General features: G+C 34.1%; 1 protein-coding gene across 3 annotated transcripts in view; it reads right to left on the bottom strand.

Moving 5' to 3' along the window:
• Nucleotides 1-210: 210 nt before the first annotated feature.
• Nucleotides 211-16,084, bottom strand: part of HTR1E (5-hydroxytryptamine receptor 1E) — a 61,490-nt gene continuing 45,616 nt past the window's right edge. For 2 of the 3 annotated variants that reach the window (XM_016128213.2, XM_016128212.2), the window contains one exon: nt 645-2,878. In XM_016128213.2, the coding sequence (XP_015983699.1) occupies nt 1,599-2,696 (1,098 nt within the window). In that variant the 5' untranslated portion in view covers nt 2,697-2,878 and the 3' untranslated portion in view covers nt 645-1,598. The other variant, XR_001594860.2, reaches the window with a different exon arrangement.

Below are 16,084 nucleotides of genomic sequence, written 5' to 3'. Positions count from 1 at the left end.
CACAGAAAAGTCAGTGGAAGGTGAGAATGGGTTGATGACTGAGAAATTCATGTAGGTGATCTAGGAGAGAGATAAAGCAGGAGCTTGAGGGGAAGTAGGGCCAGAGGAAGTTTATTCTAGTGTCTAAGAGACTTGAGCAAATTAATAAGTAAGATTAGGGGTGGGAGGGAGAAATAAAGGAAATGAGAGAAGAAGAAAGAAGAAGGAAAAGGAGAAAAAAAAAAGAAGTAGCAGCAGCAAGATTACAGAAAAGTTGAGAGAGGATAGCTTTAAGGGCTAAAACGTGCAGGTGGAGGTGTCTTCTCAGTAAACAAAGAAGAAAGGATCTGTGGAGAGTAAAGAGATGCGGAGAGGCTGTGGGTGAGAGGTGAGGAGCAGATGTTTAGAACAGTGATTTCCTTAGTAGTATACAAGAATTGACAAACTTTCAATCCTTTCTGTCATCACTCTTGACTTAGTGGTGAGCTCCTCCATGGGACTTAGAGATGAAACTCCAGGTCAGGCCAGTTGAGTCAGGCCAATATGTGGCCTCGGGTCCCACCTGCAGCCTCCTGGCTCCAGGGTGCAGCCTGGCATGGATGCCACAGGAATTCCAGGAGACACAATTTCATACTCATTTCTCGATGGGTGGCTTTTGCTGTAAACATAGATTTTTGACTTTTAATTTTTTTTCAATTCCACAATTGGTAATTTAATGAGTAACATTCTCTAACCGAGCTCTTTGGGTAATATATTCCCTTATTTGATCACTGCACCACATTAAGCTACTTTAAAACCTCCCCAAATTTGACATATACTCCCACCTTAACCCTGCTAGAGTGAGAGAGTGTATGCAAGGCTTAACTGGGATACTTCTTAGAATGGGAGGAGCCTATGTGCTTTTCAAGTAATATAGCAACACACAGACCAAAGTAGATTTATATTATTTCTTATTTGCTTATGTTTTATATTCACAGTCAGAGGCCTAGGAAAATGCCAGGGAATTCATTTCAGGCTTTTTTTTTCTTAGAGAATGAGGAAATTTATTTAATCATAAACTAATCAGGTCATGTCATCTATACTATGTAGTCACAGTAAATGATTTTGGCTCAGGTCTGCAAGCAGTAGATGACAGCACATTACTTTTCTTTTTTTTTTTTTTAAAGTTTTATAGTTTTATGTAGTCATGCAATTGCCACTAGAATTTGTAAGCATTTGGAGCCATAACCTTGGATGTTATGCCACATGAGGGCGAGTTATCAAATATTCAATTTATAATAAGAAATTCTGTAAATAAAGATTTATTTTGGCATTCTTTAATTTCAAGGTTAACTGAGATGACTAAAAAAAGTATTTACTATTTCACCTTATTATTACTTCTATAAAATGTCTGTTTTTTGTATAATGTTTATTTGAAATTATGTACCACAAATAAGACCAGAGGTAGAAAACAGCACACCAAATAACAAGCCTCAAACAAAACAGAACAAAACAAACAGGATAACACATACTTACAAACTCTCCTGAACCAACTATGTTCAAGAATTAAGAAGTTGCACCCCTTACCCATGTCTGTTCATGAGGCTGGTAGAAGTCATGCTTTCTGGCTTTTTTATAATCTAAGTATGTTCTCGGCACCTAATGAGCTTTTTAAAAGCCAGCTTAAAGTCTTCATTAAAACTTGTGTAGAGCAGAGGGTTGATCAGAGAATTAACATAACCAAGCCACGTCAAAAAATCAGCCACTTCAGAGGACACAGTGTAGATACTCAAACCTACAATCAGCTCTTTGATAAAAAATGGTAGCCATGACAAAATGAATGCACTCAAAATCAGTCCCAGGATGCGCGCTGCCTTGCGCTCCCTGGTACTAGAGATCTGCTGGCGTTCTCCTGGGTAATCTAGATCATTGTCGAAGGGAGGGATCCTGATGGAGGTGTGGATCTTTTCAAATTCTGTGGTAGGGTCTGAGGTGGAGAAGTCAGACACACAGAAAGTCTGTGTAAGTTTACAACTCGCAAATGAATTTTGGCTATCTGTGCTTCTGCTGCTTAAGTGACGGCTTGACCCTCTTTTCTGGTAAAGGCTCTTGGCTGCATGGTAAATCCGGTAATAGAGAATCAGTATCAAAGTCAAAGGTATATAAAATGCCCCAAGAGTAGAGTAAATGGTGTAGATGACATGGTCATGCTGGATGGTGCATTGGCTAGGGGGAGGGCTGAGTTGGCGGTGGCTCCTCCAGAACAGAGGGGGCATGGAGATAAAGATGGAGATGGTCCAGACAGTGAGGATCATCAGTCCAGCCCTCTTCGCAGTCCTCTTTCTGGCATATTCAATAGCATTGGTGATGGCCCAGTACCTGTCCAGGGCAATCACACAGAGATGGAGGATGGAGCAGGTGCAGCAGGTCATGTCCACACTTAGCCACACCTCACAGATGAAGTACCCTAGCTTCCAGCTGTCCATGACAATGTACATGATGCTCAAGGGCATGACAAGCACAGCTACCAGGAGGTCCGTCACAGCCAGAGAACAGATCAGGTAGTTGGCAGGCTGGTGGAGCTTCTTGGTGGTACAGATGGCCATAATCACAGCCAAGTTTAGCAACATGGTCAGAGTGGTGATGATCACGAGAGTCATGGAAATGAGCATCTTCTCAGTGATGGTCTTGGCTCTCACAGCCCCACTGGCTTCCGTGGTACAGTTAGTGATGTTCATGTTTTTCCTGTTCCAATATGCACTGTGGAGAGGCTTTTGGTTATTTTCCTTCAGCTGGAAACTACTTAGACTTGAATGTCTTTCATTTGTAAGAAGGCTGTAACTTCAGCTATGTAGTCTCTGTGTTCCATTTTGTGTGGGTCAAAGGAAGCGCCATAACATTTCTTCTGAATGGAGTGTTCCTGGAAAACAGTATTTAGTGGTTAGTGAATGAAAAAAGCTATATTTTGGTATTCATAAATTCTTTGCATAATTTTGATATAAATATTCTTTTCTTCTCTGAATGTAAACTTCATCTTCAACATTACTTCTCAAAGGATTTTTTTTTTAGTTAAGTCCCCAAACTCTTTCTGATGAAGACATTATCAATTTTTAAGTCTATCTTTCTTTTTTGTTTTTTTCTTTTATATATGGTACAAATTTATACAAAAAAGACTTTTTTTACATTGGTAAACATACATTCACATTATATTATGCTTTAATAATTCTGGGACCATTACCTTTAAGAAAAAAAAATATTGTTTATAATAAGCGGCCTTCAAACTAGATTTATGGTTTCACAGGCAATATTTAACTTCAGAGATATTTTAGTGTCTCAGTGGGATTGTGTGATTTTGTCTAATTATTTCTAATATTTTATATATTCCTGTACATTTTTGTGCAGAAAAAAATGGGGAAAAGCATATAATATTATTTGGATATTTATGGCAAATTGTTCTCAGAGTAATATAGTAAACTGATTATGAAACAGCATCATTATTAAGCTTGAAGATCTCGACATTTTAAAAAATGTGTTCAGTTTTGGCTAACATTTGTGTTCTATTTATATCATCTGTCTGTTTGCCTGTCTTTCTATCTGTCTACCTATCTATCATCCATCCACTGGATAGCTGCGATTAAGCTGCAAGTCAATGAGATAGTCAGTGACATTTTTTGACTGGATAGCTATAAGAAAATTTTAAAAAGTAAAGTTAAATATAAATGTATATTTATAAGACAATCAAAATCCACATAGGAACATTCACAGCTAATAGCTGTTGGTTAGAACATGGATCAAATCCTCGGAATCTATGGGATTAAGTCCAGGAAAACTTCAAAGAAAAACTGGTATTTCAACAATTTTAAGAAGAGACATAGCTTGATGTAGATTAGGACTAATAGACACAGTGATTTCAGCAAAAGATGAGGGCAGAAGCACGTGAGGTGTGTGTGGAATGGGAGTGAATGTGGGGAGAGTCTTTGGGTAGAGTGAGGATGGAAAGTCAGGAGGCAGGAATCAAAATCTCCAGCCTAGGTGAAGTCTAGCTCAGGTTTTAATTTCTCCTGCCCATAGCTCAAAAACCAAGAAGAGGGAACATGGGTGCCATTGATCTTTCAGATATAGAAAATGAAACAAAATAAAGTAATATTGATTTCACTAAAAACCAAAAATGGAGCAATTGTTTTCTAAAGATGGTTTATATCATTCTGCGGGTAAATGAGAATCATTCTGTCTCTCTGTTTCCATTATACTTTTACAGTGTTTCTGTGGATGTACCTATTTTTGGATGCTTTGTGTTTCTCGAGTTCTTCCAAGTGACTTGTTCCAACAATTCCCTCTTTCTTATAAATAGCATGTTTTCTTCTCCACTGGTATCTTTCCTTCCTTTTATAATCACTTCAAATGTGCATTTACATTTGAGACCAGGATATAAAATTAAAAGAGTATGAGCTCTGGGATCAGATAGACTTGGGTTCAGATCGCAGTTGAGCTATTTACTAGATGCTTGGGCAACTTCTGTACATATCTTCTTGTGTCTCAAGGGTTTATTTATCCATTTGGATCTCTTTCTCCATAATAAAATTAAATAAAGTTGTTTTTCCTGTAAATATTAATCCTTAGTTATGTTTTCCTTGGGTTCTTGAGGTCTGTTGAATAGTTCTCAATAAAAAGTCTTTGCCACTCTGATTGTAAGATTGAATACAGAGAGTAGCATGGATAAGAGACAGAAAGTTTTAGAAATTTCAATTTGATAATAGAGACAATTAGTAAATGCAATTATTTTGGCCAATCAGAGACTTCTTGCCCCCTCCCTTGTCCTTCGAATGTATTCTCTGCCCGTCGTTAGATATCATAGCCAGGAGTCCTTTTTAAGGACTCAGCCTTCGAAGAGCAATGTGTTATTGAGACCATCTGGATGGTATATGTGACTGAACCTGGTTTAGGCTTCTATATAAACTTTTAAGATTTTGACAGGCAGTTACAGAGATCTGTTCATCTTGTGGCCACTCAAAACAAGCCTCATGTGTAATTTCTCTTGCTTATTAAGCCTGCCACCTATCAATCTGGAGTGGTCTGCCTCTTTCTCCCATCTCTCCTTGCTCTCTGTATAAAAGTAACAGTTTCCTGAATTTTTGAACCAATAGTTTATGATCTATCTTGAATAAAATTTTGCATTTGGGTGTGAGGTAGGTGTTCAGGTTTATTTTTCCCCTCATATGGATGTCGAATTATTTCAACACTTTTTGTGGGAAAGACTTTTCCCATTGAAATATGTGTCAGTTTATTTCTACACCTTCTCTTCTATTCCATAGATCTGCCTTGATGCCAATACAGCATTGTCTTTATTAGTAAGTTATGAGATCAGGTGGTATGATCCCAACTTTGTTCTTCTTTTTCAAGATTGTTTTGGCTATTCTATGTTCTATGAATTTCTATATAAATTTTAGATTCAAATCGTCAGTTTCTACAAAAACCCTGTGGAATTTTCATTGGAATCGTATAGAAATTATAGAATAATTTAAGGAGAATTAAAATTTATTGATATTATGCATCCTCCAATTCATGAACAAAGTAGCATTCTTCATTTATTTTGGCATTTTTTAGTAACATTTGTGGTTTTCAGTGTGGTGTTTTTTGCATATATTTATTCAAATTCATCCTTATGTGTTTTAACGTTTTTGATATTTTATAAGTGGGACTTGTTTCATTTTCCATTTTTATTGCTTGTATAGATAAATACAATGGATTTTTGAATATTAATTTCAAACCTATGAGCTTGCTAAATACCCTTATCAATTATAGTAGATATTTTGTAGATTCTTATAATTTTTCTATGAAAATAATAATTAGGTTATTTGCAAATAGAGACAGTTTTATTCTTTTCCAATTTTATTTCTTTTTTCTTTCTCTTGCCTTATTATACCAGTTAGAACCCCAGTAATATGCTGAGTAGAAGTGGTGAAAACAGATATTCTTACCTTGTTCCCAATATCAAAGGAAATGTTTATAATTCACCATTAATATAATATTAGCAATAGTTTTCTTAGATTCCTTTTGTTATTAGTTTGACAAATCTTTCTCCTATTCCTAAATTGCTGATTTTTTTTTAAAAAAATAACAAGTGTGTAGTTAACTTTATCAAATCTATCTTTTTAACCATTAAGATGATTTTATGATCTATTTTCTTTATTCTGTTAATGTGGTGAATTATAGTGATTAATTTTTAGATGTTAAACCAATCTTGCATTTTTGGAAAAACTGCAGTTAGCTATAGTGTAATGTCCTTTTTATATATTGCTGAATTTGATTTTGTACTAATATTTTGTTAAGAATTTTTGTTATTTATGTTTATGAGTGATAGTTGTGTAAAAAAATTTTTCCTTTATTTATCTTGTCTGGTTTAGGTATCAAAGCTATGCTGGCCTTAAAAAATAAGTGCTCAAAACTTTATGAAAGAGTTTGAGAAATATGGATGTTGTTTCTTTTGCAAATATATGATGAAATGTACTGGTGGATCGTTTGGATCTTGAGTTTTCCTTATGGAAAGATTTTTGATTATAAATTTAAATTCTTATACATAGGATTTTTCAGAATTTCTATTTATTCTTGTGCCACTTTTGGCAATTTATGTCATTTAAGGAATTTGTCCATTTCATTTGATAAGTTCATAGTCATAAAATTGATCATAATATTCCTTTTACATCCTTTTAATGCCTGCAATATATATAGTGATTTTCCTTTTTCATTCTTGATATTGATAATTTCAATATTTCCCTTAATCATTGGGATAGGTAAGAATTTTTCAATTTTATTGATCTTTGCAAATAACCTTTTGAATGACTTGATTTCTTCTTTTACCTATTATTTATTTAATTACTTTCAGCCTTTATATTTATTATTTCCTTCCTTTACTTACCTTATGTTCTTTTTTAGGTCTGTTAATGTAGAAGATAATTAATTTAAGGCTTTTTTTCACTAACAATGGAAGCATTTAGAAATAGAAATTTTGCTCTAAGCACTATTTTAGCCACATCCTAAAATTTTTAATATTTGTATTTTCATTATCATTAGCCAGAAATATTTTCTTATTTCTTTCATGGTTTCTTATTTGATTTATAAAATATTTAGGAGTGCATTTTTTTAACTTCAGAACTTTTTAGGATTTTATAGTTTCTTTTAAAATTTATTTTTTAAATTCCATCATACTCAGGCTCACAAAACATAGTCTATATAATTTCAAGCATTTGAAATTTATTGAAACTGATTTTATGGCTCAGCTTATAGTCTATCCTGGTGGTGTCATACATGTGTTTAAAATAATGTATATACTGTGTTCCATGTAAATTGCTTGACAGTGTTGTTCAGATTTTCTATACCTTTACTAATGTTTTGTTAACTTGATCTATCAATTATTGAGAGAAGAACATTAAAATCTCCAACTATAATTTTGGGTATGCCAATCCCTCCCTTAAGTCAGTCTCTTTCTTTAGTTCTGTCAAAGTATTTTGATACTCTGTTTTTAGGTACTAATTTAGAGCTGTTATGTTCCCTTGATGAATTGACCATTATATCATTTTGTAATGTTCTCATTTGTCCCTAATAATGTTTTATGTTCTGATGTTTACTTTATATGATATTAATATAGCCACCCAGCTTTCTTTTAGTTAATATGTGTATGGTATATCTTTTTTCTATTCTACTTTTAACCTATCTATGTCTTTATATTTAGTGGGATTCTTATAGACAGCCTCTAGTTGAGTCTTGCATTTTCATCCAGTCTAACATTCTCTGCATTTTAATTAGGATGTTTAGATCATTCACACTTAATGTAATTATTATAATTATAGATATGATTGATTTTAATTCTACCATCTTTTTATTTATTTTCTTTGAGTGATTATAAATGGCATTGTTTTAATTTCAGTTTTCACATATTTATTTTTAAGACAGAAATATAATTGATTTTGTGTGTTAGTCTTGTGTTATGCAAACTTGTTTAACTCACTTATTAGTTATAGGACATTTTTGGTAGATTCTTGGAGTTTTCTACATAGACAATAATGTCACTTGCAATTTTATTTCTTCTTTCTCATCTGTATGCCTTTTCTAGCTTCATTGAACTGGCTAGACCTTTTAGCATAATGTTGATTATCAATAGTGAGAGCAGACATCTTTATCTTATGCCTTATCTTAGAGAGGAAGCATTTAATCTTTCCCTATTAATAGAATATAAACTATTTTGGGGGAATGGTACATGAGCAGAAGTGGTATGCCACTTCTAGGCCTGGTTTACAAAAACTTCTAATGTACTGTCTTTACTTTCAATCTCCATCCACCAGATGGATGTGATGAAAGTAATCTGGGTCCTTGAATGACCAGGTAGGCAGAATATTGCCTGCCTCCTTGTGACTGGCATTAGATTGTGATATAAATGAGAAATAACATTGTATTCCATTAAACCATTAATTTTGGAGTTTATCAACCTCCTTTAAGGGCTAATATTATTTACCTTAAATAACACATCAAACTGTCCTTTGGAAGCCTGGCTTTACAATTTGAAAAATGAAGGTAATTATATCTATCTTATACATTTATAGAAAGAATTAAATGAAATAGCACTTGCCAAAGTACTTGCACATTTCCTGACACCTAAAAGGTACTCAATAAACATTTGTTCAGTCTATCGTTTGCTGAGGGTGCTCATGTGTTGATACACTAATGGATTTGTTATCTCCATGTTGAACTAAGGGGTATTTACTTGTGTTTGTTTTTTTAAAATGTTTAATCTATCCATTTAAAATTTATTCAGCAGTAAAAGTGATGAAACATAATGTAAACCCAATGTAAGATTATCAGAATATTATGAATTTGTCAGCCCATTTGACACATTTCCTAGGTAAACATTCATAGTTGGCTTGTGAATTTGAATTTAAGAACTATCTTTAAGAAAATCCATACCACATATATCACAAGTTATGCCCATGCCTTCCTTGGATCTTTTGGAAACACCATTGTATGTTTCCATGCAAGGACGATGAGAAAATGGGCACTTTACACAGGTAGTTTTCGCCATCTACATAAAGTTTATGTGGAAAGCAGATATATGCCTCCTTACTCATAAGTCAGTTCCATTCATTCACAAAGTAATTTTGAAGAGATTATTGTTTGGAAGACAAATCCAGAAAATGTGCCAAAAGCATGAGGTGGTTGAGATTTCTTCAATGAGGCAGGAGGATGTAGGTGAGATGGGTGGATAGAGGAGGTGGGGTAAGGAATGAAGCCTACAGAATTAAAAGCCTGAGTGGGAATTAGAAGTACTTTAGAATAACGAAAAGGGGGAAGGAATGTGATACAATTTATTGGCCAAGTGGTTTTACTACCTTGGCAATGATAGCATAAAAATTGTATATTATTATAATATCCTAGATAACTAATAAAGAGAATTTAGAGAAATTTCCCAAATTCGAGGAGTTTGTCTAAAACTTGTATGTTTTTTGAGTCTTCTCTGCCATTAAACATAGTCATTATTGGATAGCCAGCACACGTTTGTGTTTCTGTGAACTCTGATTATTGGTGTGGGCTTTTACCTTATCGCTTTTGCTGACCTGTAAAGAAGGGCCTCAATTTTTGTTATGATCAGAACATATTCTGCTTCTTAGACTACTAGACAAATAATACTTAGATTGCTCAGTGAAGAACAAACACTGCTTTTTTTTTTTTTTTTATTTGATAGTCTACTTTTGCCACTCTATCTCTGGCTGTTGAACTCACTTAACTTTAGAAAGCCTTCTTTTACTGTGTTTCTTGGGTTTGGTAATTCATTAGCCATAAAACTCTGCCATGCTCCAGATGGAGCACAATAAGATAAATTTGTAGCATATGTTTTGTTAATAAACTTTTTTATTTGGCATAATTTTACATTTATAGAAAAATTGTAAAATAGTGCAGAGAATTCCTATATACCCCTCCCTCATTTTATCCATCATTAGCATCTTAGTACATTTATCAAAACTAAGAAAGCAACGTTGATCCATTACTATTAACTAAACTTTTGGATTTAACCAGTTTTTCTATTAATGTCCTCTTTCTGTTTCAATCCAAAATATCATATTGTATTTAGTTATTATAGCTCCTCAGTCTCCTCTGGTCTGTGACAATTTTTCAATCTTTGCTTGTTTTTCATGACTTTAATGGTCTTGAAGATTACTGGTCAGGTATCCTGTAGAACGTCCCCCATCTTGGTTTTTCTAATGTTTTTCTCATGATTATACTGGGGTACAGGTTTTGGGAAAGAATGCCCATGGAGGCAAAGTGCCCTTCTCATTACATCATATCAGGAGTACATAATATCCATGACGTCAATGGGGATGTTAACCTTTGTCGCTTGGTTAAGGAAACCTTTGCTAGGATCCTCGCTATTTTCCCCTTTCCCTACTTTTTTTTTTTTTTTTTTTTTTGAATTGAGGCAATAAGTCTAGCCTGCCTTCAAAGGTGGGGAATTAAACTCCACTTCCTGGAGGGGGTAATATGTACATACATTATTTTGAATTCTTCTGGAAGGAAGATCTGTCTCTTCTCCACCATGCATTTACATATTTGGTAATTTGTATTTATATGTATATACATTTATGATTCAGTCCCAAGGGAATAGTAGCCTCTAGTTTTGGGGGAATTACAGTAATAAAAGTGCTATTGATACCTATTTACATTATTTACTTATATCAGTATGAACTAATGGATATTTATTTTATTCATTGGGTTGTAACCCAATACTACATTATTTTATTGCTCTAATTGTTCCAGCTTTAACCGTTGGGAACTCTTCCAGTCTCCTCCAGTTAAAACATCCTTTATCAGTTTGATTTCCTTTCTCCTGTATGGACTGGCTACATCTCTTTAAAAGGCGATGGAGAACCAACAATCTGTCTTGTGAAATATAGACAAAATTTTAGTCAATAGAGTCTCTTTTACAGGCAAATAAAACCTTTTAATATGAAGGACATCTGTAAAAGTGTTATTTGCTTTTCAGCTGAGAATATTAAAAATGAACTTTATGAAGTACCTGTCATTTAAGCTAGCTAGTGCTTGAAGTTGTATTAACATATTCAAAAAGAAATGAAATGACTTCTTTTTGACTCAGCTTAATGACACAACTGAAGTACTCAATCCCTCAGAGAAGAGCTAGGCTCCTTCCTGTGCTGTGCATACATTTTTTTTTTTTTTAAATCTCCTACAGTATAATTTGCCGTTGTGGCAGACCTAATGGGATGAGCATTTAAGCTGCCTGCAGGGCGAAGGTTTCATACAGTGCTTCCACCTAGGGAAGCATTTTTATCTTGGATCACTTGGTACTGCTTTGCCTGCCTCCGGGGGTATGTTCTACAAGGAAGAGATTTGTAGGTATGAAGGTGGATTTCATGGAAAATGAGACATTTTTTTAGCTTACAAATAGGGCAAAATCTCGTATTTTCACAGCTAGTTCTTTGCAATGTACTGCCCATTGTGAAGTTTTAGAGGTGATGCTCTCTTGATTCATACTTGTCTTGACCTGATGAGCTACCATAAAAAGAGCTGAGAACTTGGATTCCAAAAGGACTGGATCAAGTATACATCTGGTCACGTTCTAGCTTTGTAACAATGGCAAGTCACTTAGCATCTCTTCACTTCCTTCTCTTTTTAGTGGAGATGACCTACTTCGCAAGGTTATTGTGAAGATCGAAAGAGATAATACATACCTCTGCTATGCAATATGACATACATGGCTATTTACATTAAAATTAAATTAAATTAAAAATCAGTTCCTTAGTTATACTAGTGCCAGTTTTCAAATGTTCAATAGTCGTATGTGATTCGTGGCTACCATATTGGATAAAACAGATATAAATATTTCTGTTATTGGCCCCGGTTCTATTGGACTGTGCTGACAAAGCTCTTTATACATATAGAGTGTTATAGAAATATGATTGCTTTCTTGTTCCTTTGCTATTAGTGGGAGGTTGGATGAGACCAGTTTACCTGCCTTATTGCTTACTTGTGGCAAATTTTAATACTCACATGTGCCATGGAGCACCTAAGTTTTACAGTAAAAACTTAGGTAGAGTTTGGCAACAGAGGTATGACTGGGAATGAAAACTAAGCTTCATTTTATGTACCAGGGGCTGCACAAATTGATATGTTAAATTTTCTGAGGTTGCATCTATGGGTTCAGCCTGAGAGTGAGTAATATTTGCTATGAGTGTGGAAGGGGCTGGAGCATATGTGCTCTATATATTTGCCTTCTTTTGTCCTATATTTGTTTACTTTGTATTTGACTGTCTTGCCTCGGAAAATAAATGTGTTTTGACTTTCATTTTGTTTTTACTTTCTTATAGTTAGATTATCTGACTCCCAAATTTCAATATTGACTTTGTCAGTTTTTGCTTCCTTTTCTTTTTCCCTTTCTCAGTATTATGGTTATTAAGGGAGCTAAGAGGACTTTCAATGTTTCTTTTTATCCCTAATGTACCCTCTTAGTTGCTAAGCTATTATCAGCCACATTTCCTTCTAAAATATAGTTAATTAGATTTCACTACTTTCAATAAAGTGTTGAAAGAGTCTATAGGGATTAGTAACACTAATCGGAGTTTGAAAGGGCACTGATGTCTCTGCAAATATTATAGGATTATATTTACTTATTTTTCTTCGTAAACTGTTACAGGTGGGTACTTCAGATATAATAGAAAAGGTAATAGTTTCACCTCATATAAACTCCAACTTGCAGGTCCTGGTCCCTGGAGTACTGGGCTAAGGATTCAGAGCTTTTGTCTAGACTTAGCAGATGAGAGTTATGACTGATGAGTGATCAATCAATAATAACTAGCCTAGATTGGTATTTGAAAAGCTAAGATTTTTTTACTCCTTTAAAGTTAAAAAAAAAAAAAATCACAATCCTTCTAAATGTCTGCAAAGACCTTGAGGACTGACTATCATCTTGATTCAGTGGAATTTCAGTCCCAGTTCTGCCCAGAGAAGACCGAATGCTTCCAATCACATGCTTGTAAATTCAAGTTCTTATCAGAAAAGTGATAGAATTGTGACTCTTCATGTTACTTTTTTATAGTTTATGAGAAGCTCAAGGTAGTGATATAACTTTTCCCCCTTCTACAACAGCACAAATAGTAAATAACAGCACTCTAGATACTGGAAATAATAAAAATTGACAGAATTTGTTCTACAAAATGTGAAGAACGTCACCAGGAATTTTTAATTAATGGTTTTACCAGTTCTTCAGATATTTAGGACCAATAGAATAGATAGTGGCAGTTTTTTGGAGTACAGATTATATGGAGAAAAAATATCTTGTATTTACCACATGGAATAGGAGAGGATGAAAGAAGCATAAATGTGCAGAGAAGAAAGATTCCAGTAAATATAATTTGTGATAAATGTCAGAAGCATTGCAATCCTAATGATAAGAGCAATCACCTTCCTCGCATGCCGACCTAACAACACATGGTTTTCAAAGTCAAGATATGATTAAAAAGTTTTCTCTTGTTGTTATATCTATCACAGAATTTATGAGAAGCAAGTGAATGTACACATTCAATTTCATTCAATTCTCCAAACCTGGATAGACACTTAAAATTGGACAGATAGAACTGGAGTTAAAGAATGACTATGGTCCTTGCCCCTGAGGTGCTCACAGTTCACAGAAAAGGCAGACCTGATTTGTCTAAATCACAGCCTGAGTGAAGCTAGGCTGATAAGAGGACCCTGCTATCTCCCATGTTATCAATCACTCCTAGCCATAATGGTAGCCTGACACTGTCTACTGACTAACACTATTCAAGTTGCTTTGACCTGGCACACCTTTCCTCATCTCCTCTCCTCATTTGAACCCTATTCTTTTTCTAAGGCACAAAATTCCATCCTATTTGTGAGGTCTTTTCTGACATTACTAAAGTTATTTGTTTAAACATCAAAGACCAAGTTGAGGCTTCGGAGGCCTCAGGTATTATAAAAATATTTTGATATTTCTTCTATATGTAGTTAAAAAAAATGCTAACCAATTTAAGTATGGTAAAGTCCCACCAAGTCTTACTTTTCTTTTGATGGCTATTTTAATGCCTTTTAAGGACATGTCAAAGGTCGAATCATCTCAAAAGCTTTCTATTAAAGAAAAAAAAAGACACAGAAGTCTCTATTTTTAGTACTCTTGCATTGAAACCCTAAACATGTATTTGATTTACTTTGAGGTAATCTAGCACTGTTCAGGCCTGTCTCTTACACTGGATCAAGAGCACTAACCTTGTTTCTTTAGTTCCCAGCCCAGCAAGTCACACATAGTCGATATTTAATAAGTGTTTGTTGAATGACTGAGTGAATAAATTATAGTTAATTAATGTCACTTTGCATATGCTATTTTTGATTATTAATTCAGTATCCAGAATAAAAGAGGTGTTAATAAATTATTGTTTGATGATGTTTATGGTAGTGATGATTTTTATTTCATAGTCTAGGTTTATCATTGGGAAGTTGCTATCCAGTCAAGGACTCTATTTTCAATCCTCTTTCCCTTGCACCTTGGTTTGATTTTGTAATCATTTTTTATTGATGTGAGCGAAAATGATATGTGTTACTTCTGGACCGTGGCTTTAAAGAAGCAGGGGTGCTTCTCCATGCTTTCTTTTTTCATGGGCTAAATGCAGAAGATTATGAGGCTTGAATGGCAGGACTAAAAGACAAAGAAGACTGTCAGAAATCACCATCAGGAGTTCCCGAGTTGGACTATTATCTGAGCAAGAAATAAACTTCTATTCGAGCCACTGACATTTCAGAGATTATTTGTTATAGTTATTGGGATTACTCTAATCCATAAGGAATTACAGTTAATTACTTAATTTAGTGTCCCTATTTTCTCTTGTTGGTGGTCTTGCCATTGGTTAAGGGCACAGAGTTGAAACCCAAATCATGGGTGGGCTCCTTGTGTAGGCTGGAGAGAGTTGCTCTAAAGACTGAAGTTCAGAGGGCTGTGCTTTTGTTTTAAGAGAAGCTGATTGACAGAATGTGGGTTGATCAGTTCAAATTTATTTATCTACTTGGTGAAAAATATCTGAATACTGGACTTCCTAATGAGAGTAGTACCCTCCATCCAAAAGACAATTTTATACTTTATGCACATGTATTCTGAAACCACTTCTTTTGTTTCTTAATTTTGAAGATGTGGCCTTTTGAGGCCTAAATACATATACCCAGTCATAGACTATATTAGGGAAGTGAAGATTTACCTTAAAAATCAAAGCCATTGAAGCAAAGGCTATAGCAACTAAGATCCAAATACCTTCAAGATCATATTAGAATTCTTACAACAATAGGAAGAATAAACTATGCTAAAAAGCCTAATTTGGAAAAAATTTTATAGTGTTTCCAAAAATAAATGTGAGTATAGGCCAATATAAACTTGAATTTAATCAGGGGGATCGACCAGGAAAAATATAAGTTAAGTGAAAGCCAGATAACTTTAGAATTATAGACATATTTAAATAACTATACTATAATTTAAGTGAAAGTCAGCTAACTCTAGAATTATAGACATATTTAAATAACTATGCTATTATTATAATTCAAGATATGATTTTTTTGAGTTTTATATATTGGTTATTTTTGAAAGCTAATTACTTAGTGAGATGGATAGGTTTATGTAATCAGAAACAGAAAAAATTGATTTAAAACATTTTCGTACTATTGAAATGCATATCTTTCATGATTATTAAGCTTTCACTACACTCTGGTTACATTTTCATGAGCAAATGAAGGTATTCAGAACTACATGAATCTAATAATAGATTCAATTGTAAAACTAACCAAACTCATTGAAAAACAAAATTAAGATGGGTGAGCTGAAAGGATGCTCTGGTTCTAGAAGGATTCGTGGGAACAACATTTGTTGATTTTTAAAAACAATTCTTAGATACTAAAATTGGACCCCTGAACAATAACCATCACAACAAATAGTTAAATAAAAAAAGAAGTAACATTTCAAGGGGTACCCAGGAAAATTGTCCATAGGAAGTAGAAGACAGATGAGATAAATGTCATTGTCTGAAGTAATTACCTGCTTATTCAAAACTAAACTGATTTTTTTCAT

This window comes from Rousettus aegyptiacus, unplaced genomic scaffold (assembly GCF_014176215.1).
Source record: "Rousettus aegyptiacus isolate mRouAeg1 unplaced genomic scaffold, mRouAeg1.p scaffold_m13_p_1, whole genome shotgun sequence".
NCBI lineage: Eukaryota > Metazoa > Chordata > Mammalia > Chiroptera > Pteropodidae > Rousettus > Rousettus aegyptiacus.
Note: the sequence above shows the minus strand (reverse complement) of the source record. Positions and strands in the feature narration are given on the sequence as shown.